At 44.5% G+C, this 26078-nt stretch overlaps 1 protein-coding gene across 3 annotated transcripts in view; it reads left to right on the forward strand.

The window, feature by feature from the left end:
• LOC147442839 (DNA-directed RNA polymerase V subunit 1-like) overlaps positions 1-26078 on the forward strand; it is an 84287-nt gene that overhangs the window by 38582 nt on the left and 19627 nt on the right. For all 3 annotated transcript variants that reach the window (XR_015190212.1, XR_015190211.1, XM_086528855.1), the window contains exons 3-15: positions 19668-19806; positions 19904-20019; positions 20276-20455; positions 20889-21164; positions 21250-21333; positions 21417-21599; positions 22192-22356; positions 22465-22611; positions 22743-24620; positions 24701-24867; positions 24947-25034; positions 25204-25304; positions 25390-25547. Coding sequence is in view for 1 of the 3 variants with exons in the window: in XM_086528855.1 (XP_086384981.1) it covers positions 19668-19806; positions 19904-20019; positions 20276-20455; positions 20889-21164; positions 21250-21333; positions 21417-21599; positions 22192-22356; positions 22465-22611; positions 22743-24620; positions 24701-24867; positions 24947-25034; positions 25204-25304; positions 25390-25547 (3682 nt within the window). In the remaining 2 variants the exon portion in view is untranslated. The remainder of the gene's footprint in view (positions 1-19667; positions 19807-19903; positions 20020-20275; positions 20456-20888; positions 21165-21249; positions 21334-21416; positions 21600-22191; positions 22357-22464; positions 22612-22742; positions 24621-24700; positions 24868-24946; positions 25035-25203; positions 25305-25389; positions 25548-26078) is intronic.

The raw sequence follows: 26078 nt of genomic DNA on the forward strand, positions 1-26078 counted from the left end.
ACCACCGAAAGGGAAGGTTTGGCTATGGTGTATTCTTTACAAAAGTTTTGTCATGTGACACATCCAACTCTATGTGTCCGTGGACAAGCTACGACACGACAAGTGTTCAGTCAGTCCAGTCAGTCTAGATTTAGAAGTGATCTGGCACTTTTGTGAGTCTATTCGTAGACCGTGCATGCCCAGTCACTTAGTGTAGATGCATATCCTCTGGTTGCACACAGCATGATCATAAGAATTCCCATCAGAACCCTTTAGGGGAATTTTCCAGTGCATTTAGCCTATTTTACCTATTTTTGACATTTTTCACTTATTATTTTTAAGTGACTTTTGTTGGAAAGTAGGTAGGGCAAATTGAGTAAGTTTGTATATAAGCAAACCTAGACTAGCACTAAATGGCAGAAGAGGCAACAGGAGCCAAGCTCAGCAGGCAACTTCTCCAACAAGACCCCTTGGTGGATTTCCTCCAAGCAAAACTCAGCAGTAGCATTTTCATCTTCAGCATCCCATAGCGTTTTCAGCATCTGCACTATCGCCAGCAAGCCCCAGCCCCTTGGCGTTTTTGCATCAGATCTTCACCGCAAGATCCTCTCATGCTTGGCGTTTTTCCCCATGCCTAGCGTTTTTGAAGAGCACCAACAGCTAGCGTTTTTGGTCTGTAGCAGATATGCAGCCCTAGCGTTTTGAAGAGATCCCAGAGTTTGCAGATTTTCAGCAGTAGAAAGAGTAGCAGATTCAGCTCGGATAGACCATCAGATTCAGCCTTTAAGAACCTCAGTTTTCAGCCTTAAACCTGCAGATTTTCAGCGTCAAAGACCCACAGAAAACAGCCCCCAAATTAGCGCTTTTGGACTAGTCGCAAATTTCAGCCCATAGCTTTTTTGGACAGCAGATAAAAGATTGCAGATTTCAGCCCTTAGGTCGACTTCGTCATCATTGTCGTCATCGTCGACATAGCTTAGACTTGCATCGGTCTCATGCACCACCATTGTACCAGATTGTGCAATCATAAGTAGACCACTCTCGCCGACGAGAGTGGGGCCTTCGGAGGAGGGTTTTACAACGTCTCTGGTGTCGTATCTGTCTTCTCTCTCTCTCTCTCAGTCTCATACACTCACACACACAGTGTCCATTCACTTTGTTTGTGATCATAGCATTCTCTCATTAAGAACGGAAGGCTCTACCTTCCATAAGAACAAAAGGAACCTTGAGCACATTTCGGAACACTCATCTTGAGCAAAGCGCAAACATTCATTCCACTGCACCTAACATTGGTATCAGAGCTTTGGCAGTGTTCTGTATCACTCAAGGAAAGAACCACAAGAATTTTTTTTTGCTTGTTGAGGTCGCACGAACCCAAGTTCGCTTGGGCGTGTCGATTCCTAATCGTGTTTTGGAAGAGTGACAGGAATCCCAGGAAAGAAGGGCTTGTCCAGCCTCCCCTTGTGTCTCTTTTCACTCATTGAGAGCGGATCGTGCACTTAGCGGCCGGCCAATCGACGTGAGGTGGGAAAAAGCAACCTTGGTGTGAGCGCAAGGCCGCCAAGGGGTGCGCCCACGGAAAGGAGTAGAACTCGGGTGAAGAGAAGATCCTTCTCAAACGCGGTTTCCAAGCGAAAGAAAACCTCAAGAACCTCAAGAACCTGAAGACCCTCAAGAACCTCAAGACCCTCAAGAACCCAAGACCCTCGAGAACCCAAGTCCCTCGTGGACTTAAGAACCAAAGATCATAGTGCATGGTCGTCACCCGAAGCGGAATGGATACTTCGCATACAAGTGATGAGCATGAGAGCGGCGACGAAGAATTTTCCCCACCAAGAGTTTTTTCCGACCCTCCCCCTTCGCCATCTACGCCACAAAGTGTACCAAACCCTATGGAAGCAATGGTCAAGCAGATGATGGACATGATGACCAAACAAGAAGAGACTCGCATTGCTTTGGAACGTGAACGCGACGAACGAAAAGAAAGAAAAGAAAAAAAGAAAGGAAGCAGAGGCAGCACGACGCGTGGCCTTGGAGGCCGAGCGTGAAGCTCAAAAAGTGACCTTGGCGGCCGAGCGTGAAGCTCAAAGAGCGGCCTTGGAGGCCGAGCATGAAGCTCAAAGAGTGGCCTTGGAGGTCGAGCGTGAGGCTCAACAAGAACTACGCACTCAAGAATTGATTCGATAAGTACTTGCCTCGAAGTCCGAACCAGCCAAAGATCGTGGGAGTTCCTCAAGTGGCGCAAGCCACGATGCGGATTCCAACCATCCAGTCACAGAGAAGTTGACTTTTAGTAAGTATGATGGTAAGATTGATGCTACGGTTATTCATTCTTGGTTGCATCAATTTAATGCTTATTTTGCGACAACTAAGAAGACAAAGAATAGCAAAGTTTTGACGACAGCCATGTACCTTGCCGGTGATGCCATTAATTGGTACCACGCATGGCAAGAGGCACAGTTAGCCGCGCACCTAGAGGAAGCCGACGAATTCACGCCTCTTTCCTTCAATTGGGCTGATTTCCAAGACAAGCTCAAGGCGCGGTTTATGTCACCTCACTACCTCGCACGATTGAAGGACGATTGGCGCGCTCTCAAGCAAAATGGTATGCCGGTTATGTCTTTTTCTAATCGTGTTTTGCAGCTAGGTACCCAATTACGCAAGCCGGATGATGAACGCAAAGAGGCATTCCTTTATGGATTGGACGAGTATATCAAGTACGATGTCGAGGTGCTCGATCCAATCGATCTCAACAAGGCGGTAGCGATTGCTCTCGCGCAGGAGATGAAGCACAACAAGGGAAAGCCTAAGGAGAACAAGACTTCCACAAGTACCTCGCAGACTTCTCAGAACCCTCAGAACGGTAACTCTTCTAACCAATCTTTCAACAGTCTCTCAGAAAAGAATTCTTCCAATGAATCTAAGGGTAAGGCTAACACTATTGCTAAACCTAAGCTTACTCCAGATGAAAAGGTAGCACAAGGAATTTTAGGAGGATACATCACGTTGGAAGAGCAAAGCACTTATTCTAAGGAAGGTCGTTGTTTTCATTGTCACATTAAGGGTCACATAAAAAGAACATGTCCTAAGCTTGAATCGAATGAATCTAAAGACAGACCCCACTTCCTCTGTCAATGCAATTAATGATAACACGAGTGTGTCCCAAGTTTCTCTTGACCCTCCCATTGATGATTCTCTCATTAAATGTTATGGTCAGGTGTCGGGGCAGCGTTTTGTCATATTGTTTGACCCAGGTAGTATGCATGATGTGATCAGTCCCTCTCTTGTTGAGAGAGCCCGCCTAGAAGTTGGTCAGAAATCTCCTCTCGAGGTTTTTGGCTTTGTTCCCGGTATGGACTCTCTCATCACGCAGGAGTGTCTTGGTGTGTTGTTTGCAATTCAACAAGCTGCTTTCACTAGAAGATTTGTTGTCTCTCCTCTCTCAGGATGTGATATGATTTTGGGCATTCGATGGTTTTGTGATCTTAACCCTCTCATTGATTGGGAGGCTAACACTCTCACTCTCCATGCCAAAAGTGATTCTCCCATTGTCATTCGTGGAGAGGAAATTTTTAATTTTCCATCTCTCATTGCTAATATGCAAGACAAGATTGAACGGATTCAGGAGAAGGAGACTCTCTCAGTCTCTTCTTCTCCAAAGCAGGACACACATGATTTGCATAATCAAGATGTGATTTCTCACAAGCATGATGATTTGCATGATCAAGATGTGATTTCTTGCAAGCATGATGAGTTGCATGAAAAGGATGTGATTGTTCACAAGAAGGATGATGTGTTAGTTGATGCTTTTTCTAGCGAAGCTAACCTCGTTGTAGATTCGAACAATCACGAAGAACCGATCTTTGCTTTTGAGTCGAGGTCCAAAGAACCCCCACGGGACGATTCGATCACTCAAGAAGAACCGATGTTGGCTCTCGAGCCTAGGTCTAAAGAACCCTCACAGGAAGTATTATGTGTTCGCATGATTGATACGCACGCATTGTTCGAGTGTTTCATTCGTGATCGTTTCCTGTATTTTAGTCAGCGTCTTTATGTGATCCCTTTTATTAGGCATGACATATTGTACGTTGAGCACGTTTCACTCATGGATGAGCACGAATGTATGCGGATTGTTCATGAAAAGCTGAAAAGTATGCATTCAAGGAAGTCAGATTCCATGTCTCTTCCTTGGCATGACACATTTGTAGAAAGAGCACATGAAAGTATGAGCACCAAGCATGCGCATTTCCATTGTGATTTGCCACAGTTGATTGATTTCGATCAAACAGAAAAGATTCGATCTCATTGTTTGCATGTGTTTGATGAACGGTTTGTCACTCCGTCCCTATGTTCATCTACATTGCATACATAGTCTTTAGAGAAGACAAGATTTTTTCCACTCACTTTACATGGAATGGGTATGTTCATGGTTTTGTGTTGGAAATGGTTTCAGGAATTTTCAGCCATGGAGATTCTTGAAGAAGAAGGCAGCATGACTCTCAACGAAGTTGAAGCATCGAAGGAGCCACAGAAGACTTTGTGTCGCTTTCGGTGCGGCCCAAAGAAGCAAGCGTTGCAGACCTTTATGAAGTTCAAGTACCGCACGATCCACACATGGGCCAGCGAAGAGTCCCTTCCAAGATTCCAGATGCTATTGGCGATCTCCCTCGACGCCATATAGTTCGGTACCAGTACCTCACTTTGAAAAGGAGGGGATGTCACGTGACACATCCAACCCTATGTGTCCGTGGACAAGCTACAGCACGAGAAGGGTTTAGTCAGTCCAGTCAGTCTAGATTTAGAAGTGATCTGACACTTTTATGAGTCTATTCGTAGACCGTGCATGCCTAGTCCATATCCGCTGGTTGCACACAACATGATCATAAGAATTCCCATCAGAATCCATCAGAACCCTTCAGGGGAATTTTCCAGTGCATTTAGCCTATTTTTGACATTTTTCACTTATTATTTTTAAGTGACTTTTGTTGGAAAGTAGGTAGAGCAAATTGAGTAAGTTTGTATATAAGCAAACCTAGACTAGCACTAAATGGAAGAAGAGGCAACAGGAGCCAAGCTCAGCAGGCAACTTCTCCAACAAGACCCCTTGGTGGATTTCCTCCAAGCAAGACTCAGCAGTAGCGTTTTCATCTTCAGCATCCCATAGTGTTTTCAGCATCTGCACCATCGCGAGCAAGCCCCAGTCCCTTGGCGTTTTTGCATCAGATCTTCACCGCAAGATCCTCTCATGCCTGGCGTTTTTCCCCATGCTTAGTGTTTTTGAAGAGCACCAACAGCTAGCGTTTTTGGTCTGTAGCAGATATGTAGCCCTAGCGTTTTGAAGAGGTCCCAGAGTTTGCAGATTTTCAGCTGTAGAAAGAGTAGCAGATTCAGCCCGGATAGACCATCAGATTCTGCCTTTATGAACCTCAGTTTTCAGCCCTAAACCTGCAGATTTTCAGCGTCAAAAGACCCACAGAAAACAGCCCCCAAATCAGCGCTTTTGGACTAGTCGCAGATTTCAGCCCATAGCGTTTTTGGACAGCAGATAAAAGATTGCAGATTTCAGCCCTTAGGTCGACTTCGTCATCATTGTCGTCATCGTCGACATAGCTTAGACTTGCATCGGTCTCATGCACCACCATTGTACCAGATTGTGCAATCATAAGTAGACCACTCTCGCCGACGAGAGTGGGGCCTTCAGAGGAGGGTTTTACGTCTCTGGTGTCGTATCTCTCTTCTCTCTCTATCTCTCAGTCTCATACACTTGCACGCACAGTGTCCATTCACTTTGTTTGTGATCATAGCATTCTCTCATTAAGAACGGAAGGCTCTACCTTCCATAAGAACAAAAGGAACCTTGAGCACAGTTCAGAGCACTCATCTTGAGCAAAGCGCAAACATTCATTCCGTTGCACCTAACAAGTTTCTTCATTACTTATTAGGGGTTCACTTCACTATCATCACGGATCATCATGCGCTACGCAGCTCAGCGTCACCATGAAACGTGTTTCGACAGGTCACGACAGGTGAAACGTTTCGGGCCTTGAAACATTTCGCTCACCAAGTGAAACACAAGCCGTTTCACTAACAACAAGTTACCATAGTTTTAGTTTCAAAGTCGCTAAACGCACGTTTCGGTCTCACGTTTCATTGTGCTCTCATTTTGGACTGAATCGTTTCGCAGTGAAACACCGCGTTTCAGGGTGAAATGTTTCGGCCTTGAAACGTTTCGCGGTTACGTTGGCCACGCTATCTTCTGAATAAACCCCAAGTTGCAGGAAGAGTCTGGAGGTGGCTACTGATATTCCAGGAATTCGATTTCGAAGTAGTTGTTAGTCTAGGCAAGCGGCATGTCATGGCCAACCATCTATCTTGCATACATACAGGTGAGCCTGATACTGGGTTGATGATGACTTTCCGGATTGTCATCTCTTTAAGGTCGACACGACCCCGGAATGGTATGGAGATGTGTTACATCTGCTCTCTACTTGCCTATATCCTGAGAATGCTTCTCCCTTGCAAAAAAGAAGACTCTTGCTGAAGTCTAGACCCTTCTCTCTGATTGGAGGACAACTCTACAAATCTGGGCCAGATGGTGTGCTGCGCAGGTGTGTCTCTCCTCATGAAGTAGACCACATTTTGAAAGATGCACACAGTGGTCCTACAGGTGGCCATTACCTTGGCCACATCACGGCGCAAAAAATCTTACAGACCGGCTTATGGTGGCCCTATATATTTAGAGATGCTATTGCTCATGTCAAGATTTGTGATGTCCGTCACCAACGATGTGCGCCCAAGCCTAGCAAGCAATCTAATCGCCCTCTGCAGGTATGTATGGCGTGGTTGCCCTTTGAGTGATGGGGCTTGGACTTTGTTGGTCCAATTACTCCACTTGCTCAACCCTGCAATCGTAAGTATCTCTTGGTAGCAACGGATTATGCAACAAAGTGGGCCGAAGTGGTGGCTACCATCGACTGTACAACCGCCACTGTCGCAAAATTTTTGTATCAAAATATTTTTTGCAGGTTTGGGTGCCCTCTGGAAATCACCAATGATCGAGGTAGTCATTTCGTCAACGACCTGATCTCCACACTCCACACGAGCTACAAGATTTTTCATCGCAAATCTTGCTCTTACTATCCTAGAGCAAATGGACAAGCTGAGAGCACTTACAAAGTGCTAATCGCGCTTCTCAGGAAAGCTTGTCACCTGCATCCAACTTCTTGGGCTCAAGCTATCCTCGGCACAGTTTGGGCTTATCGCACCTCCTTCAAGGCAACCACTAACTACACCCCATTCCAGCTAGCTTTCGGTTTAGAAGCAATTGCACTATATGAGTTCAACTCAGGTTCAACAAGAGTGGGAAGCGTTCGCATCACAGCGGGGATTGCTTCCACAAACCTCTCTCGTCTCTCAATGTTAGTAGAAAGCAGGATGCTAGCTTCACATGCTTTGCAAGCCGAGCAACTTCGTCGCAAAGCGTGGCATGATCGCCATCTCAAAAAGCCAAAAATAACGCAAGGAACACTGGTGCTACTCTATCAAGCTAAATATCTAAAAAAAAGCTAAGAAGCTGGGACAAGGGCCATTCATGGTATAAGAGATTTTGCCACAAGGGGCTATCCAGTTAGTCACTTTGGCAGGCGTTCCTTTGCCACTGGTAAATGGATCAAGAATTAAGTGCTATCACTCACTTCCCTGACTCTTTAGAAATCTGGGTATTTTATCCCTCCCTCCAACAACCTTATGATTGTCCAATCCTCAGCTCTCTCCGGCTTTCCCTTTTCCCTCTTCTCACGTCTTCCTCATGTCAGTCGCATCTCAGTTGTAATCGGTGTTATCTTTAAAATCCTCCTCGTTGACTGCGTGCATCAATTTTGCTCTCTCTCATTGATAGAATTGTGCTTTTTGGAGTCCTACTACTACAATCCAGCGTTACTGCTCTGTTTGTTTCTACTGCCTCTCTCTCCTCATGGATTTGTTGAATGTTAAAGGTTCAGCTCTCGTCGGATAGATCTTTGATTTTGGTATTGTTCTTAACTTGTTCAAACCTGGTCTGCTATATCTCCCTTCCCCTCTCTCTCTTATGGTAAGCTCTCACACACACACACATCTAGTTCCTTGCCTTTTTGGTGTGACCTTTTTGTAGCTTCACTCGTGCTACCGTACTCCTTTCATTGCTCGTGAAGCATGCAAATTTTATTTATGCTGGCAGCACTTTACAACTTCCTTTCTCTCCCGTTCTCCTTTCTCTCCTTCACATTACAACTTCCTTTCTCTCCCTTTCTCCTTTCTCTCTGGTGCATTATGCCCTTTGATCCTAGTCGCCCCTACCCTCTAATTCCCTCTAATTCTCCCTTGCCCCTACCCAAATAATCCCCTCCCCCTACCCTCTAATTTCCCCCTCGCCTCTACCCTCTAATTCTCCCTCACCCCTTCCCAAATAATCCCCTCGCCCCTACTCACTAATCCTCTTGCCCCTACCCTCTAAAACTATCCTCGCCCCTAACCAATTCCTCCTCTTTCCCCTCGTACCTACCCTAACCTATCTCCCTCTCGCCCCTCACCACACCCCCTCGCCCCTACCCTCTAAAAACCCCCTCGCCCCTAATCAATTCCCCCTCGCCCCTACCCTAATCTATCTCCCCCTCGCCCCTCACCAATTCCCCCTCGCCCCTACCCAACTAATCTCCTCGCCCCTACCCAACCTATCTCTCCCTCACCCCTAACCACCCCTCCCTCGCCCCTACCCTCTAATCCACTCGTCCCCTCTACACTCGTCCTACCCTCTAATTTCCCCCTCGCCCCTAACCACCCCTCCCTCGCCCCTACCCAACAAATCCCCCTCGCCCCTACCCAACCTATCTGCCCCTCGCCCCTACCCAACAAACTCCCCCTCCCCCCTCACCAATTTAATCCTCGCCCTACCCAACAAATCTCCCACTCGGCCCTTCCCAAAATTTCCCCTATCGCCTCCCTATCTAATAACTCTCGCCTCTATCCTAAGCCCCATCGCCCCTACCCTAACCAAACCCCCTCTTCCCCTACAGGCGATCTATTTTCCTATTTTCGGCTCTTCTACATTCTTCACGGAAAATCTCACGCTTTTCAAGCTTTTCAGGCAGAACCTGTTTCAACAATCTTACGCTTCAAAAGAAAATCAATTCACACCTGGTTCAACAAATTTACGCTTCAGAAGAAAATCAATTCGAGATGGCAGGTACAAGCAAGAAGGCTCGGAAGAAAGCTTTGTCTCGACAGAGGCAAACTGAACCATCTCGAAGTTCTATAGAAGAAGATGTAGAAACCTCCAGCCATGGCCTCACTGATCTATCCTCCACCGATCACAGTGATGAGAGCTACAGAGCGTTTGACTCCGGCTCTGCCTCTGACTCTGAGTCTAACTCTTTTACGCAAAAGGAAGATGATGAAGAGGAAGATGCTGTGAAAGAAAAAAAGAAGAAGTCTATCACGCAGGTGCTGAGCCATCAAATTCCTCGGCCTCCTTCCTCCAAAACTCAAACCAAATTCACTTTGAACTTCCATCTGCAGCAGCCTCATCCGTCTCTTTGAGAAGTTTTATCAAAAGATCAGCTACATACGCTAGGTCTGTCAGCATTAGCAGAGGCCGATCTGCCTATTGATATTCCCATGAATATGGTGCATGAGGCTCTCAAGCTTTTTCCCAAAGTAAGAGGGCACCCGTTGACGGCTACATGCATTGGTCACGCTTTGGGAATGGCAACCTTTTCTGCAGTAAAACCGGCTACGAGAACCTATTCACAACTTTCGAAAGATGCGACCATTGAAGCATGCAAAGAGCTACTTAGTACTAGTCATGCTGACTATGCAAGAAATAAAAAGCTATGGGCCATTTTCAAGTACTACTTTTTGGTCAGAGCTGCTAAAGTAGGCAAGGGCAGATGTGACGTGCCTACTATGTTCTCGCACTGCGAAGGCCTATACTCCCTCATCCACACCATCCCGTGTGGCCTTCATCAAATTCTATTTACCTCTTTACAGTCCCGGGCAAAAAGATTCAGAGCTCAGGTGCAATCTGTGCAATCTAGCTTTCAATGCTTTGCAGCTCCCATGTTGGCTTGGGTCATTAACATACATGTTAGCCCCATGGATGTGGATGTGGATATGCGGCATAAAAGCTCTAAGGCAAAAGGGAAAGCTATTGAACAGACGATGGATCTACCTGGGAAGCCGAAGAAAAAGAGGGCGAAAGTAGTGAAGGACACAATAGAATCTTTAATATCACTGCCAGTTTTGGAAAGCCAGCAGCTTCGAGTGAAGCAACCTGTTCGACGCTCCTCGCATACTCCCGCTACTGGTTCGATGGTAAGTTCAGGCGCTACAGATGTAACAGACTTGGACACTCCAAGTCAAGAATCAATCACAAGAGCACCAAATAACCACTTCAAAACAGTTCACAGTTCACAATAGATTTGTACTGGCCCGGCGGAGTTCCGTGCCTAGAGATATTGGCCCCAAAGACTGGCGTCCCTTTCGGTATTTCTTTATGTATTAATCAGATCAAAGTACAAGAGAGCGGTTAGGGTTTCACTCTCAGACTCTGCGTCGAGATGCTCTGCAGAGTGTGCCCAAAACCGCTTATTTAAAGTTTTACAAGAGATGCCAAAAGCAAAGCCCCAAAAGCTGCAGATCAAAAGCAAAGTGTTCTCTCTCTATCTCACACAAGCTCTCTTGAGCTTTCAATAAAGCAATCCAATTCTGTCTATCTCTTCCACTCAATTTGCGTAGAAATATAAAAGCAAAAGCTGCAAAAATCTGCCGCAAATTCAGCCCATTGCGCCGCAAAATCCGGATGCTTTTCCATACGGTGCCACGTCAGCATGCCAGCGCGTTTGACAGAAATCAGCCCTGCTGCTAGGGTTAGGGTTAGAGTTAGAGTTTTTGGCAGATTTAGGGTTTGCAGGTTTTAGGGTTAGGGTTTGCAGAATTAGGGTTTTCAGCAGCTCGTCTCTCGGGCAGACACGTCATCACTTTGTGACATACCCCCCTCTTGAAAGCATTGTAATCGCCCTCGATTACGCCTGCAAAACAGACAGAGGCCATAAACCGTCTTAGCAGACACTGACTGTTAGTACCTACGTACTAGGAACACACATCTAGCACATGTACCAATCGACAGTCACATCATACGACATCACAGGACATCACTAGACATCATAGGACATCACATGACATTCAACATTCATTCGGATCTTAGACCATGATTTATCGGCAATGTAGCTAGCAATCGCATCTAGATCCAATCGGGACCTCATCGATGTTTGATTGACTAGCCCCTATTGCAACCATGTCTATTCGAGATCAATCAGATCAAAATGCTGTAGTCATTTCGTCTATTAGTTCCTGCACTTAAAAGAAGTAAAGAACAAATCAATATCATAATCAGGAATTCCATTTCATAAAGTCATACAGTAGAATATTGTCAGCTTTCAGTATCCCTGAAGCTCAAAGAGACATCACTGACTCTAGTATCTAAATCAAGGCATCTGTTGACAAAGGAGCGGAGTGACTCTCCTCTTGTGCATCTCACTATTTCAGATCTCCGGCTAAGCTGAATTCTGGGTTCCATTTGGAGTAGACTATGCTAAACCAAAAGCATCGAGGTAAAGTTTCACAATTTGAGGAGAATCTGTCAGGTCCTCCTCCTCCATCCACTTCGCATCCAATGCAGGATAGTTCTTGAACTTAATCAAGAACCGCCTTCGGACTTTACCTTTATTCTTCGTGTCCTTATGTGCCAAAATCTGTTCAGTAACAAGGATCTCCTCGTTTTCTTCCACTTCGGGTTGCTCATCAGGCTCCCCATCATCAGGCACATCACCTTTAAAAGGTTTCAAGAGACTCACATGAGCTTGTCAAACTTGACCTTCTGGCATACTAAGCAACTGCGCACAAACTCTTCCACATATCCTTTTGAGTCTCGGCCAAAAGAAGTATCTCTCTACCTCTTTCATGATGGTAGCAATGCCGCGGTGGCCCGTAAAAGGTGGACAGTGGCATTCAGTCATAAACTTTTTCCTAAACTTTTTCCTCAACGGCTGTGTAACGCACAACATGGTTTTTCTCATCAAGTAGCCTTCCCGAATGGAATATCCCGCTACTGTCTCCCCATCCCGTATCCGTGTGAAAACGTCTGCAAAATCTGTATTTGTGGCATACTGGTCGACCATATCCTCGAAGCTCCTATGATGTATCGCGGAAATAGCCAGAACCAACGGCTTCCGCGACAAAGCATCTGCCCCTACATTCTTCTGTCCCTGCATGGACAATCTTGAAGTGAAACTGTGACAAGATGTTCGTCCACTGCATCTGCTTTTCCGAAAGCTGCTTCTATGACAAGAAGTAGCGCAAACTCTGATGGTCTGTAAAGATAGTAAAATCCGCTCCGAGTAGATAATGCCGCCACCGAGTAAGAGCATGGATAACCGCCAAAAGCTCTTTTCCAAGAGGTCTTTCACTTGGTTCATAATCTCTTCATTTTGTGCTTGGCTCACACGGTTCGGTGGCCGGTTCGGTGGTGTGCTTCCAGGTATCAGATCAATGGTACGATCTTCAGGACGAGCAGGTGGTAACTTGCCTGGTAGGCCCTCTGAGAAGCAATCGGCGTGAAAGTGGAGAAAATCTTGGCGTTCTTTATCAAGTTTAGACATATTTGTCCTATCCTTATCGCTCAATTCTTTCATAAAGATGGAGTAAACAAACAGACTGGATTTTATTAATTTAGAAATGGCCGAAGCCGATACAATAGGGACAGACTCGCCCTTCAGTTTAATTTCAAGTACAATGGTTCTGCCCTTCTCTGTAGTCAATGTCGCTTTCCTCGCCCGATAATCGACCACAACGTTGTTCTTGTGGTACTAGGGAATCCCTAAGAGAACATCACAACCCTCCAAAGGCATTATGAAAAAGTACTCATGCCCCAAATACCGCTGACAATGCAACCTAAGTTTGCCAATGATAAGTGTAATGGCTACGTCCCTGCCGAGTGCCGCTAGAACTGCCTCGGCAAGTGGTCCCGTCCGATCGGGAGTAATCTCCAGCCGCGCCGCCAATCCCGGTGAAATGAAGTTGGCCTTGGCTCCTCCATGAAAGAAGATCAGGGCCTCTTGATCTTTCACTTTGCCCCAAGCTCGGCAAAGTTCTGTACTCTCGTCCATGGTGTCGGGATCGGTACCCACATAATCTGGAACCAGTCATGTTTTCATCTTGCCTTTTCGTCCACGTTCCTCAGCCACTCTCGAACTCTCAGGCCTGTCGTCGTCCTTATCATTCTGTTCTTTCTGTGCCTTTTTAGGGCACTTCGCGGAGATATGTCCATGTTCCCTGCATCCAAAGCACTTCCCCTCCCGGATGAAGTGAGCTCGCTCCTGAGGAGTAAGCTTGGGTCGTGCATCCTTCTTCTCTGGGTTGCTCTTTCTCTTTCTACTTTCATTCCCAGAAGTTTGTTTGGCTCGTTGTGTCATGACCTGATCGGTGGGGTAGGTCAGACTGCTAGAGTGAATGGCAAAGCCTCGCTTCGCATGACTCATCAACTCTTGAATAGAAGCTGACTTCTGTTCCAAGCAGTGATCTCGGATCTCTGTAGGTAGACCCAAGGTGTTCTCTGAACGAGATCTTCTTGAATGAAGAGGCGGGTAGAAAAGAGCTCCAGAATCTCTCACAGTAAGCATCCACTGTATCTCTCTTGGTGATCCGAAGATGGTTCCAAGCAGCTCGTATATCGCGTTCATACTCTTGCGTCAACCAGGAAGAAATAAAAAGCTTCTTAAATTTCAGCCATTTAACTAGCGCAGCCTTGTTTAAAAGAAGCGTGGACCACCAAGTACGAGCATTCTCCTTAAAATAAGAGGCAGCTCTTCGAATCTTGGAGTTCTCTTAGTAGCGTCCTCCTGCGACGAGTCCTCTGTGGAACTGTCAGTCACTGGGCAAGATTTAGACTTCTTTGCCTTTTTCTTGCCGTTTCCGAAGCGTTGTTTCTTGCTTCGCTTTTTGCCTTTTCTGTCTTCTTCGCTCGAATCTGAAGAGCTAGAAGAAGTGTCAGAAGAAGAAAAAGAAGAAGAACTGGGTACTTCTTCAAAGCGAACACGCTTCTTCTGTTTCTTTGCTTTGTCAAATGTCGACTGACGACCTAAACAACCCGGGAAGTCAGTGCCTTTCTTCTGCTTTTTGCCGTGCTTTTTAGCTTTCTTCTGCGCGTCAAAAAGCTGAGCAATTCGTGCATCAACCACCTCTTCTAATTCCTTCTATGAATATTGCTTGTGATCAGAAGGTTTCTTCAGAGCGGGTTTCGGGGGTGGTGTTGTGGTTTTCTGCCACTGCGCATGCACTTCCTGAAAAGAAGTCTCGCTCATATATTTTGTCAATTTCGGGTCCTTCGCAAAACTGAGCATCATCTTTGTTGCATCGCCGATCAATTGACGACGTTTCATCTCTCGCTGCTCCGCCTGAGTAGGCTGAGGCGGGCCATACTCTTTGCGAGAATCTTCGTTGTGATCCCTGCTCGCATCTCCAGATGCAGAGGGAGTCGACTAATCCTTGCGTGAAGCCATAGGTGCCGCAGAAAAAAATTTGGGGATCGGATTTCCCGTAGAAGAGAAATCGGTCGTGCTCTGATACCACTGTAACAGACTTGGACACTCCAAGTCAAGAATCAATCACAACAGCACCAAATAACCACTTCTAAACAGTTCACAGTTCACAATAGATTTGCACTGGCCCGACGGAGTTCCGTGCCTAGAGATATTGGTCCCAAAGACTGGCGCCCCTTTCGGTATTTCTTTATGTATTAATCAGATCAAAGTACAAGAGAGCGGTTAGGGTTTCACTTTCAGACTCTGCGTCCAGATGCTCTGCAGAGTGTGTCCAAAACCGCTTATTTAAAGTTTTACAAGGGATGCCAAAAGCAGAGCCCCAAAAGCTGCAGATCAAATGCAAAGTCTTCTCTCTGTATCTCACACAAGCTCTCTTGAGCTTTCAATAAAGCAATCCAATCCTCTCTATCTCTGCCACTCAATTTGCGTAGAAAATTGAAAGCAAAAGCTACAAAAATCTGTCGCAAATTCAGCCAATTGCGCCGCAAAATCCGGATGCTTTTCCATATGGTGCCACGTCAGCATGCCAGTGCGTTTGACGGAAGTCAGCCCTGCTGCTAGGGTTAGGGTTAGGGTTTAGGACAGGTTTTAGAGTTAGGGTTAGGGTTAGGTTTTCTGGCAGTTTTTAGGGTTTGCAGGTTTTAGGGTTAGGAATTGCAGAATTAGGGTTTTCAGTAGCTCGGCTCCCGGGCAGACACTTCATCACTTTGTGACAGCAGATCACACCTATGCATGTCACGGCTGTGGCTTCTACAGTGTGTGTTCCTCTCTCTACTGTTGCTATTTTTACTCCTACCATAGTGATTAGCTCCCAAGCCCAAGTTGGAGTTGCTTCTTCTCCTATGCCTAGTCCTGCTGCAGCCACTCCAACCGTCTCTACTCCACCAGAGAGGCATGCTCTCAATCCACCACGAGCAGTGCCACCAGCAATACCACTTGCCAGCCCTCTCCCGCCTAACACCGTTACAGGATCTTCCACAGTGTCGGACTCTACATCACTTTTACTGCAGGAGTCCAGGCAAGCCATTGCCACCATTGAGCTTGGAGCAGAGCGGTTGGCAGCTACACACCAACGTCACGCAGCTACTTACGCAGCTATGGAGGGATCTCTGCAAGTCGCTAAGAGCGCCATCGCCGATCGGGATGCTACTATTTTCGCCCTCCAACAGGCCTTGAAGTTAAAGTCTCAAGTGACTAATGACCTTCAAGCTCAGGTACAAGGATTTAGAGGACTGCTTTTACATGAAAATAGGGCAACCCAGTCTACAATGATGGGTATGGGGTATGGATGGACCGGAGCAGGTAGACCAGTGCTGAATGCAGCAACGGATTCTTCTCAGCAATTTATGGGACTCTACCCACAGACTCCAGTTCAGTACTACAATCAATAGTATCCTCAAGGGTTTCAGTCGTCACCATTGCCTCAGACATAGAATGTTCCTTGCTGCGATGGTATTGCTGGAGCACACCGCCATGGCTGTGTTACTCGACGTCCTCAGTACACTACAGGACAGGTGCTACCCTCTGCCCAGCAGCAGGTGGCTGGCCCCTTCCCAGGCGGCCTAGTTACAGACAGGAGAGCCCACATACAGCAGGGCCCCACCATCGATTTGATGGCTCCAGCTTCAGAGACTGATGCTTCGGGTGGTGTGGCGACTAATCTTTCTCTTGGGTGACTGCAAGGCAGTTTTTTCACAATGACAGTGCAGTGCAATAGAGGTTTTTTTTGCGGTCGACTAGCAGTTTCAGTTAGTTTCAGTTGTTTCTCTCACCGAGACGGTGAGCGGTCTTGTGGCGGGCAACCTGTAGCAGGCTACAATGTCACTTTCATAGGACACACAGTTAGTATAGTTGGTCTAGGCTGGTTCACACTAGACGGACTCTCTTGGCTGGGCAGTGACACGTGGTAGCAGGGATACGGACACTGGTCTAGTGGACATCGTGGCCAGGTCACCACCACTCAGTTTGGGGATAGATTTAGATGGCGGACATTTATGAGCCGTTGGTGGCTCTTTATGGTTGTACATATGAGTAGTAGCTGTTGGATCATTGGATTATCTTCTAGATATATGGTCCAATATCGTCGTTTTGGATAGAGAGTCTATACACACAGCACGTCTTCACCATCCCTGCACATCTGAGCCTCAACACCCCATTGTACCTGTGAATCCTGGGCAGGAGCTGAGTGTGCTGCCATGCCATAGTCTGTATCAGTTCTTTAAGATAGTCGAGTCATATGTTGTGGTCTGCTGTTGTGTCTCTGTGAGCTCAATTGTTGTCTATTGTTCCTTGCTTTTCAGTCTGTTTTGAGTGAGATTGGCACGCACATTGCACTGACAAGCACCCACTGTATAGAGCACGACACACTATCCGCGCTACAACATGCACGGCTTGCGCATAGCTCACAAAGGTGCCAAAACACTTGCTAGGCTTCCTAAACCCTAGAAGTAGGAACAACTTGTCCACGTACACATAGGGTTAGATGTGCACGTGACAGTCTTAAATGCTACAATCTCTCTTGGTTTCCAAGAAAAAGGAACCCCTTTTGTGTGTCAAAATATATAATGGAGAAGCAATCCCCTCAAACTTTCGAATGAACTGCTGCCAATACGAGCGCAAGCCCAAAAGGCTAGGAATCTCATCTATATTCTTTAAATCAGGCCAATCTCTAATGGTTTCAACCTTGGCTGGGTCTATCTTTACAGCCTCTGCAGAGATACCCTCTGCAAAGACAATGTGTCCCAAAAAGTGTATCTCTGACAAGAAAAATATAGTCTTCTTCCCATTTACACTAGTTAATGTTGCCATAGTGCTTGGAAAACCTGTAATAGATGGTCTGTGCTCTGCCTCACTGTAAGGTGCAACGGAAGTGAATGTTGAACTTTGCTCAAGATGAGTGCTCCGAACTGTGCTCAAGGTTCCTTTTACTTATGGAAGGGAGAGCCTTCCGTTCCTTTAGTGAGAGAGTGCAAGTGTTCACAAACAAAGTGGTAAACACTGTGAATGAAGGTACTGAGACTGAGAGATAGAGAGAGAAGAATATGACACCAGACAAGTTGTCAAACCCTCCTTCGAAGACCCCACTCTCTATGGCGAGAGCGGTTTACTATTTATTGCACAAATCTCTACAATGCAATGGACTTGCCGACGATGTTGACGATTATGAGGACGACGACGAGACGGGCTGAAATCTGAAAACGCTAAGGGCTGAAATCTGCAAATCTTTATCTGCTGAATTCTGACTCTATGTCGGTGACGATGGCGATGACGACGATGCAATGACGACGCGCTGAAAACGCAGATGCTGAAATCTGCGTTTTCCGGGCTGAAACTGCAAACTTCGGTGGATCTGACCGTCCGGCGAGGATCTGCTGCGGGAAGGTGAGATCTACGAGGTTTGGGACTTCTACTGCGGTGTATGTGCTGAAACTGTATCTGTTGCAAAAACGCTACTGGAACTGCTGTCTTGCTGTCGCTAGGGGATCTGCAAATGCAAAACGTTGGCTGATCTGCAATGCTGAAAACACTAGGCTTTGTCTTGGCTGAAAACGCTAGGTTGACTGCCGGGGGTCTTGCTTGAGAAGGTGCACTGTTGGACACAGGTCCTTGTTGTCTCTTCTGCCAGAAAGTGCTGGCGCTAGGGTTTCTTACATACTTGCTTAGGCAACTTGCCCTACCCAGTTTCCCAACAAAAGTCACTTAAAAATAATAAGTGAAAAATGGCTAAAATAGGGGAAATAGGTTTTCTGTACTGTAAAATGCTCCTGATGGAATCTGATGGTAATGCTGATGATCATGCTGTGTGCAACCAGAGGATATGCATCTACTCTAAGTGCCTGGTCATGCACGGTTTGCGAGCATACTCACAAAAGTGCCAGAACACTTCCTAATCTAGGCTGACTGAACCCTTGTCATGAAGTAGCTTGTCCACATGCACATAGGGTTAGATGTGCACGTGACATCCCCTCCTTTTTAAAGTGAGGTACTGGTACCGAACTATATGGCATCGAGGGAGATCGCCAACAACGTCTGGAATCCTGGGAAGGACTCTTCGCCGGCCCACTCTGATGCGCGGGTCATGCGATACTTTTTAGCAACATCTCTCTGGCTGTTGAACAAATTTTCAAGATGCTTTGTTTTCTCAACCACCATAGTTTTTTCTGTACATGAATGGTAATTTTCTTTTAACTTTCATACCTCCCCCCCCCCCCCCGGTGTGGTATTTGGTGTATGATATGCATACAAAAAGACCAAACATTTTTACAGTGCTTTATTCCTGATAAATTGTTTGTGTTTAACCTTGGTCATTGGCCATTATGTGCAAGTTTTTCAAGTAGTGGTGACCAAAATTTTTCAACTGCAAACCGTATGCAAATGTTACCCTACGTTCATGTTTTTGTCCAAGTCTAGTACGGTACCCTATGTATAAAATACCTTGGAGATCTGAGCCATACATTTTTCCATACCAGTCTGCATTTGCTTGTATGGCTGCCATTTGGAAAAGCTATGTTCTGAAGTTTGAACTATAGGCTCCTTCATTCCAACCTGCAATTCCTTGACCATAATTCACTACTATGTTAACACTGAAAAACTTTGTGGGCAGCGTAGGTTTCTTTATGTTGATACTCAGAAAAGGAAAAAGTATTTTCATGCAAGCTCTGAAAGAAATCTATAAGGTATCTGACAGAAAGCCCGAACTGGTTCTTGAAATTTGTAGCGTAGAAGATGGCAACAAGTATATGGCCCCTCTGTATTGGCCCAAGAAGGCACAATTGCATGTGTATGGAGTGGGGAAATGCCCCTCCATCACGACCCTAACATTTATCCAATCGACCACACTGAAAGACACTAACATTTATCCAATCGATCACACTGAAAGGCACTAACATGTATCCAATCGACCATACTGATAAGCTTCAGCAAATCAACAGTTTTTGGTTCCTCTGTCCGAGTTGCAGGATTTTTGCCTGGATCTAATCTTTAGAATATCACAATCAATGTGCAGAGTAACATCAGCCTCTTTCCGATTCATTTTCTTACCCCCTTCTTTTGCAGATGAGAATATCAGTTTTCCATAAGAACGGTGAGCCTGACTTGGCAGCAAAACGAAAATTGACAGACAGTAGGCTTGGCTTACCGAATGCAGACAATGAATGCAAATCATGTGGAGAAAGGGTGTCTCAAAAGTGTGAAGGTATGGCGACGTTGAGTAATATATCTATCAGATCAATTAAAACATTAACCCCTTAGCACAAAATCTGGATTTAATTCTCTTCTATTGTCAATGTTAGGTCATTTTGGACATCTTTTGTTCCCTTATCCTGTTTATCATCCCAATCATGTCTCTGATGTTGTGAAGATTCTGGACAGCTTGTGCCTGCGTTGTCTTTCCTTGAAGAAAAGCAAGGTGTGCACTTCTATCTGCTATTTTCTCTTGTAGTGCTTATGTCTAAGTTAACCAACAAGTCAATGTATAGGATGAAGGCTTCTTGAGCACATCTCGAGAAACATGATACTTGTCCTGCTTTACTGCTGTCTGAATAGGCAAGCAGGTGAAATTTCCAGGCCATGCTAATACTCGAGCCACAGTGTTAAGGCTGGATTTTGTGTCTTCTGTAAAGATAGAGGTTCCTGTATCTTAAAAGACAGTTGCGTTTCTGCAGAAAAGGTACCCAACAGAGCTTGGAACCCATGACGACATGATCAATGGAGTTACTGCCATGAATTTTGAAGACAAAGCTATGAGGCACAGTGGAGGAACCCCTGTTCCAACGAAGAACAAGCATCAACTCAATTCGTTTTCTGCAACACACTGTTTGGAAGTGCCATCCAGCGCTAAGGAGGTTTGTCGATATCAGTTTGATCATGGGTTTTTAAAATAGTCGTAGGATGTTGCAGGAAATGTAATTTATCTTGCTTTTTTAAATAGTTGTAGGATGTTGCAGAATATGCTATTTATCTTGCTTTCTCCTCACAAATCTGCATCCTTCTCGTGAAGATTCTTGACCTGTGAATGTTTTGAAGCATCAACACAAAGTGTGTCTCACAGTTTATTCCTTTTATCCATGCATGATTCTCTTGTTTATCAATCAACTTAGGGATATGTCTCTTTCTGTCATAAGTTTCTCTGTGTCTTTATAGTTCCTGTACTTCTCGTTGTTTTTCTGGACCTGGTTTATTGCTTGAGAATCACTTACTGCTCTAACATAGTTATATGTAAGTTTCCTACTCACATCTAGGATCTATTTTTATCTAGACCCGTGATGTTCGCTATAGGAACCTGAAGAACCGAGTTCCACTGGGAGTTTTACTGCTGGCGACACTTCAAAGACTCCCAAGACCACCACATTTCCCCCTTTCACTGAAGAAAATGAAGCCCCTACAGAGCAAACTGGTCGAGGGCCTTCCAGGCCACTTATCATTGATCTAAGTAGTGATGATGAAGAATCTTCTTCCCCCAAAGACACTTCAATGGCTAATGGACTGCAACATAACGAGTCTTTGAAGACCACGAGTAGTCATCCAATTTTAAGAGAGCACAAAAAAAATGCAGTACGTTTTCATCAATGATTTGACATTAAACATATGAAAAATTGACTTTCAAAGCCCTCTGTTTTCCTGTATGTGTTTAATTCAGAAAAAAGATGCTCGAAGGAAGGGTAAGGAAGAAAATGGAGAAGACACGACGAGTGGCAAAAATGTGTCTTGCAAATACTGTAAGGTAAAAATATAAATGGAGAGTAATAGCATATTAATTGCAGTTTTTCATCCTTCACTGCTTGAACTTGCTATCGTAATTCACAGCTTGGAGAATACCCAAAATTGCGTGTAAAGCTGGAACGTAATGTTCAGAGTGACAAAAAGATAGTTGAAAGGATTTCTTTGGAGCTTGATGAGGATGAGGATCTCCCTGAAGATTACTTAAAGCTGCTCAATAAGCGAATGGGGGACTTTGATTCTGGACAACAGTATTTGTTACCAAATGAGGTGTGTTTTAATTTCTTTTTACATTTAAATACTCAGTTTGGGATTGTCTGATTATGCTGCCAATAACCGCCAGAAAGAGAAAGAGAGAGAAAGAATGGCATCATAACGTCTCTTAAAGGCCAAGATGGTGCATGAGACCAGAACAAGGCACAGTTGTAATAATATCTGTCATCAGAAAGTGTCGCAAAATTTTCCCGCATAGGGAGGCCATTGTCTGAAAACTTTCCAATGAATCTGATTTTATAGCTTATTAGTAAGGATGGAGTGAATACGTTGAGGTTCTTACACTGAAACACAAGAACTGAAAGAAATAATAGAGTAATACATAGCTTCAAAATATCTGAGGAGGTGGATAACAGAATATTTTAGACACGCGTTTTACCTTTTTTCCAGAATGATTATCTAATTCATGAGAATGTCCTTGTCAAAGAAGGTGACAGGATGCTTCACAGCTATGTTATCCATCAGAATGATTTTTGTTGCTTGTAAATGCATTTAAACAATATTCTGGAACTTACCTTAAAACTTAACCAACTAATTTGTGGTTATGCAAAACTAATGTGACCGTACAATTCAAATGTCTATTTGGCAGGCTCTTCGAATTCTTACAAGCTTATCCGACGAGGTAGTGCAGGAATTTAAAATGAATGGCACTGTGTCCCGACCAGAGTCTCTCATCCTTGAAGCGCTCTTGATTCCACCAAATTGTAACAGAATTCCTGAAACGGCAGGAACAGACAATTTGAGATTTGGATCGGTAAGCCTTACTCATTAGCACATGGTATTAGCCTAGAGTTGACACTGAACTTTTCATGGAGCTGTTCACAATCAGAAGTAAAAGCTTGCTTTTTTCTGACCACTGCAGGATAAAGTGACAAATAAGCTGGCAAAAGTTCTAACCAAAGTTCCAGCAATGAAGGCATCAAAAGCTACAGTTATGACCAACAGAATTGCTATTGATGAAATGCAGTGCCTTCTTGCTGATTATTTACGTCTAAAAGGTGCTCCAAAGGTAAGCATACTAAACTTTGTGTCAATATCAACTATGAGCTTGAAATGGCTGTTTTTGCTTCTGGGGTAGCATTTTTTCCAAGCTCAAAACACACACATGTATGTAAGCAAGTGTGTTGATAATTGTTTCAGATCAGAGGTAGCAAAGAGCCATCTAGTGACTATGTTCGTGTAGGCAAACCAGCAAAACATGTTCCAAAGGTTTCTCTAAACAACTTGCACAAACATCTTGCAGCAAAAGTTTCAAGTTTCTCTTGCAGGGCGGTTCTTACCGGGGATACCTTTTTAGCTTTGGATGAGATTGGCATCCCTTATTCCATTGCACAAGGATTGACCATCCTGGAGATGGTTACAAATGATAATTTGGAAAAAATGCAGGATGTTGTAAATAATGGTAGAGGATCTCTCACGAAGACGGGTGCCCTACACTATATTAGGGGCAATGTGAAAAAGGACCTAAATCATTGTGATCCCGTTACTGTGGAAATTGGTGATTGTATAGGCCGAATTATTAGAGATGGAGACTATGTCTTCTGCAACAGACCACCTTCTGTGCATAAGCATTCAATGCTAGGTTTAAGAGTGCGAATACTCGATATTCCCACTCTGGCCATTAATCCTCTTATATGTTTGCCACTTGGTGCTGACTTTGATGGTGATTGCCTAGCAGTTTTTATCCCTCAGTCCGAGGAATCTAGAACAGAGGTTAAAGAGCTGATGATGGTGCAAGAACAGATGCTTACCTCTCATGGAGGTCAATGCACATTCTCGCTTACTCAAGATGCATTGCTTGCAGCTTTCAAGCTCACAAGCTCCCACACTTTCCTCAACCGACGAACGATAGAACAGGCTTGCATGAGCACTGCTTCTGTTTATGTCAAACCGGCAATTGTGAAGTCACCTAAGGGACCTTTCTGGACAGGGGCTCAATGTTTTCAGCTTTCCTTACCGGATAATCTGAATTATGCTGAGAATGGTGTTCTGATTTCTGACAGTGAGATTCTGCAGATTAGTGGGGATGCAGAGTGGCTTAGTAGCTCAGCGACAAGCCTTTTGCAGAAAATCATTTGGCAGTTTGGGGGTAATGCAGCTTTGAAATATCTAGGATCATTACAGTCCATGCTTGTGCAATGGATTTCTCAAGTTGGGTTCAGTGTGGGAACATGTGATGCGCACGGAACTGCTTGGTGGAGCACAAGAGCCAACTTGAAAAAGGTTATAATGATGAAGATGGATGAAGAAGAGAGTACAGTGAACAACAAATTACGAAATTTGACTTCACAATTTATGTCGAAGAGTATAGAAAAGTTTGGCCTTCAGCTAATGCAAAAGGTTTCAGCTGAAGTGGAACGTGTTGCATTACAACATGCATGTGTTGAAAATTCCGTATTAGATATGGTGACTGCTGGCAGCAAAGGTTCCATCAAAAAATGTGTGGAGCAGTTTGCATTTCTGGGTTTGCAGCCATATAAAGGAAAATTAACACATCCAGTCAAAAAGGTGGAGTCCCTCATTGCATCTGCTGAAGCAGAAGCTTTTTTACATGGTCCAGGTGAAAGTAAATGGGAAGAGAGGGGAATGGTGAGAAGCTCTTTTGCTGATGGATTGAAACCTCGTGAGTTTTTTATGCATACAGTAGCATACAGAGAAACCATGATACATAAAGCACTTCGAGTTAGTGAACCTGGCTACCTTTATAAGAATATGATGCTGTTTGCACGTGATGTATGCATTGAATATGATGGCACAGTTAGGAGTCGCCATGGTAAACATGTCATTCAATTTCAATATGGTGGTGCTAAAGAATGCACCAATTATCCTCGAAGTACAATACAGACAGGCAAAAGTCAAAAGGGTTCTCCTAGGATGCGAAGGCATGATTCCGTCTTAGCAGGTGAACCAGTTGGATTTTTGGCAGCTACAGCAATCTCACAGCCAGCATATCAAATGCTTTTGGAGTCACCAAATCAACTGAATGACTTGGCCTTTTGTCCTTTAGAGTCACTACGGGTAAGAGAAATCTAGACTTTTGTCTGTAAGCTGATGGCTGTTGCTTGAATGCCATTTTAAACAAGCTTATTTTGGCATAGGATACTATATATTCTCGAAAGACTTCAGTTTTGAAGTCCAGTGATCGAAGGGTGGTTCTGTATGTTTTGAAGGCTGGTGGCCTTTCAAAGGAAGAGGCTGCGATAAAAGTTTATGAGTCATTGCAGCATATAACTTTGGAGATGTTGTTGTCATCTGTGTCAATAAAGTAAGAGATCTTGTCCATGCAAACGTGTTTGCAAAGAATGAGCGTCGCTTGCTGACTAATTTTTTGTTTTTGCAAACAGTTTTGCAGGAAATTTGCAGGATGGAGTTTGGGAAGGCTTACTACCTGCAAAAAAGTCACCCTGGATTGTACACGTGTCATTACAGAAGGCAAGTTTGTGCGTATTGTAATTGGAAGGCAATTTGATCAGAATATTCAAGAAGTTCATCAGCTTTTCATTTTCTTCAAGTGCATTGAACTCATTTTTTGATAGTGTATGTTTGCTCCCTGTCAGAAATTTAAAAGACCTGCTAATGTCCTACTTTTGAATGGCATCAGCCTGCTATGAACACATGGAACGTAACATTAGAGGGAATTGTAGAGAAGCTGAAAAGTATGAAAGAAATTCATCAGTTTGGAAGTCTTTCTTTTCTTCCAAGGTGCAATTCTTTTGGCATCAACTTTTCTTATCTGTCAAGTTATGCCCCTATGCGTCATAATTCAGCTGTGTTTGAATTGTTTTAGAAACTGCTGTGACTGGACCTGTCCAGGAGCTACACTGTCAGCAGGCAACCCTTGCCTAAGTTTTTGCTCAACTACTGCTCAGTCCCCTTCGGTTGAAGAGGCCTTGTCACGCATAAGAAGCCAAATAATTCCTCGTGTCATGAAAATAAGTCTTCGGGGTATGTATCTTTCAAGCAGAAACACAAGTGGGACAACATAATAGGATGCATCTCTCAAAATTGTACTGAACTTAAAAACCATACAGTACTTTGAGCTCAAGTGTAGGTTTCTTTAATTGGATTGCCGCTTTTAAAGGGGGTCTTCATGAAATGTAAAAGAGCTTCATGAGACTCACTTATCAAAATTGCATTTAGCTCATTTTACTTCTGTTGAAGGATCTGTGCATACATGCATGTGCATATAAAAACAAAAAGTTATATTCCTGCATGTGCTGTGCCAGTGCCTGAAGCAGGTGCCCTTTTATTGGCACGTGCATTTTACCACAAAACTGTAACTCAAAATAGCGATGCAAAGAGTTAAGTCTCTTGTTGGCTTACTTGTCGGTTAAAGCTTTAAACTAATTGAATGAGTATTTTGCTATGATCTTGAATAAATAAAAAATAAAGTTAAGGTCAAAGAGAGTCATGAAAGAACAAAGTCTTTCAAGAATGTGGACCGATGGAATATGAATAGCCACAATCACAATTTTG

Source organism: Adiantum capillus-veneris, chromosome 14, assembly GCF_014529385.1.
Source record: "Adiantum capillus-veneris isolate H3 chromosome 14, ASM1452938v2, whole genome shotgun sequence".
NCBI lineage: Eukaryota > Viridiplantae > Streptophyta > Polypodiopsida > Polypodiales > Pteridaceae > Adiantum > Adiantum capillus-veneris.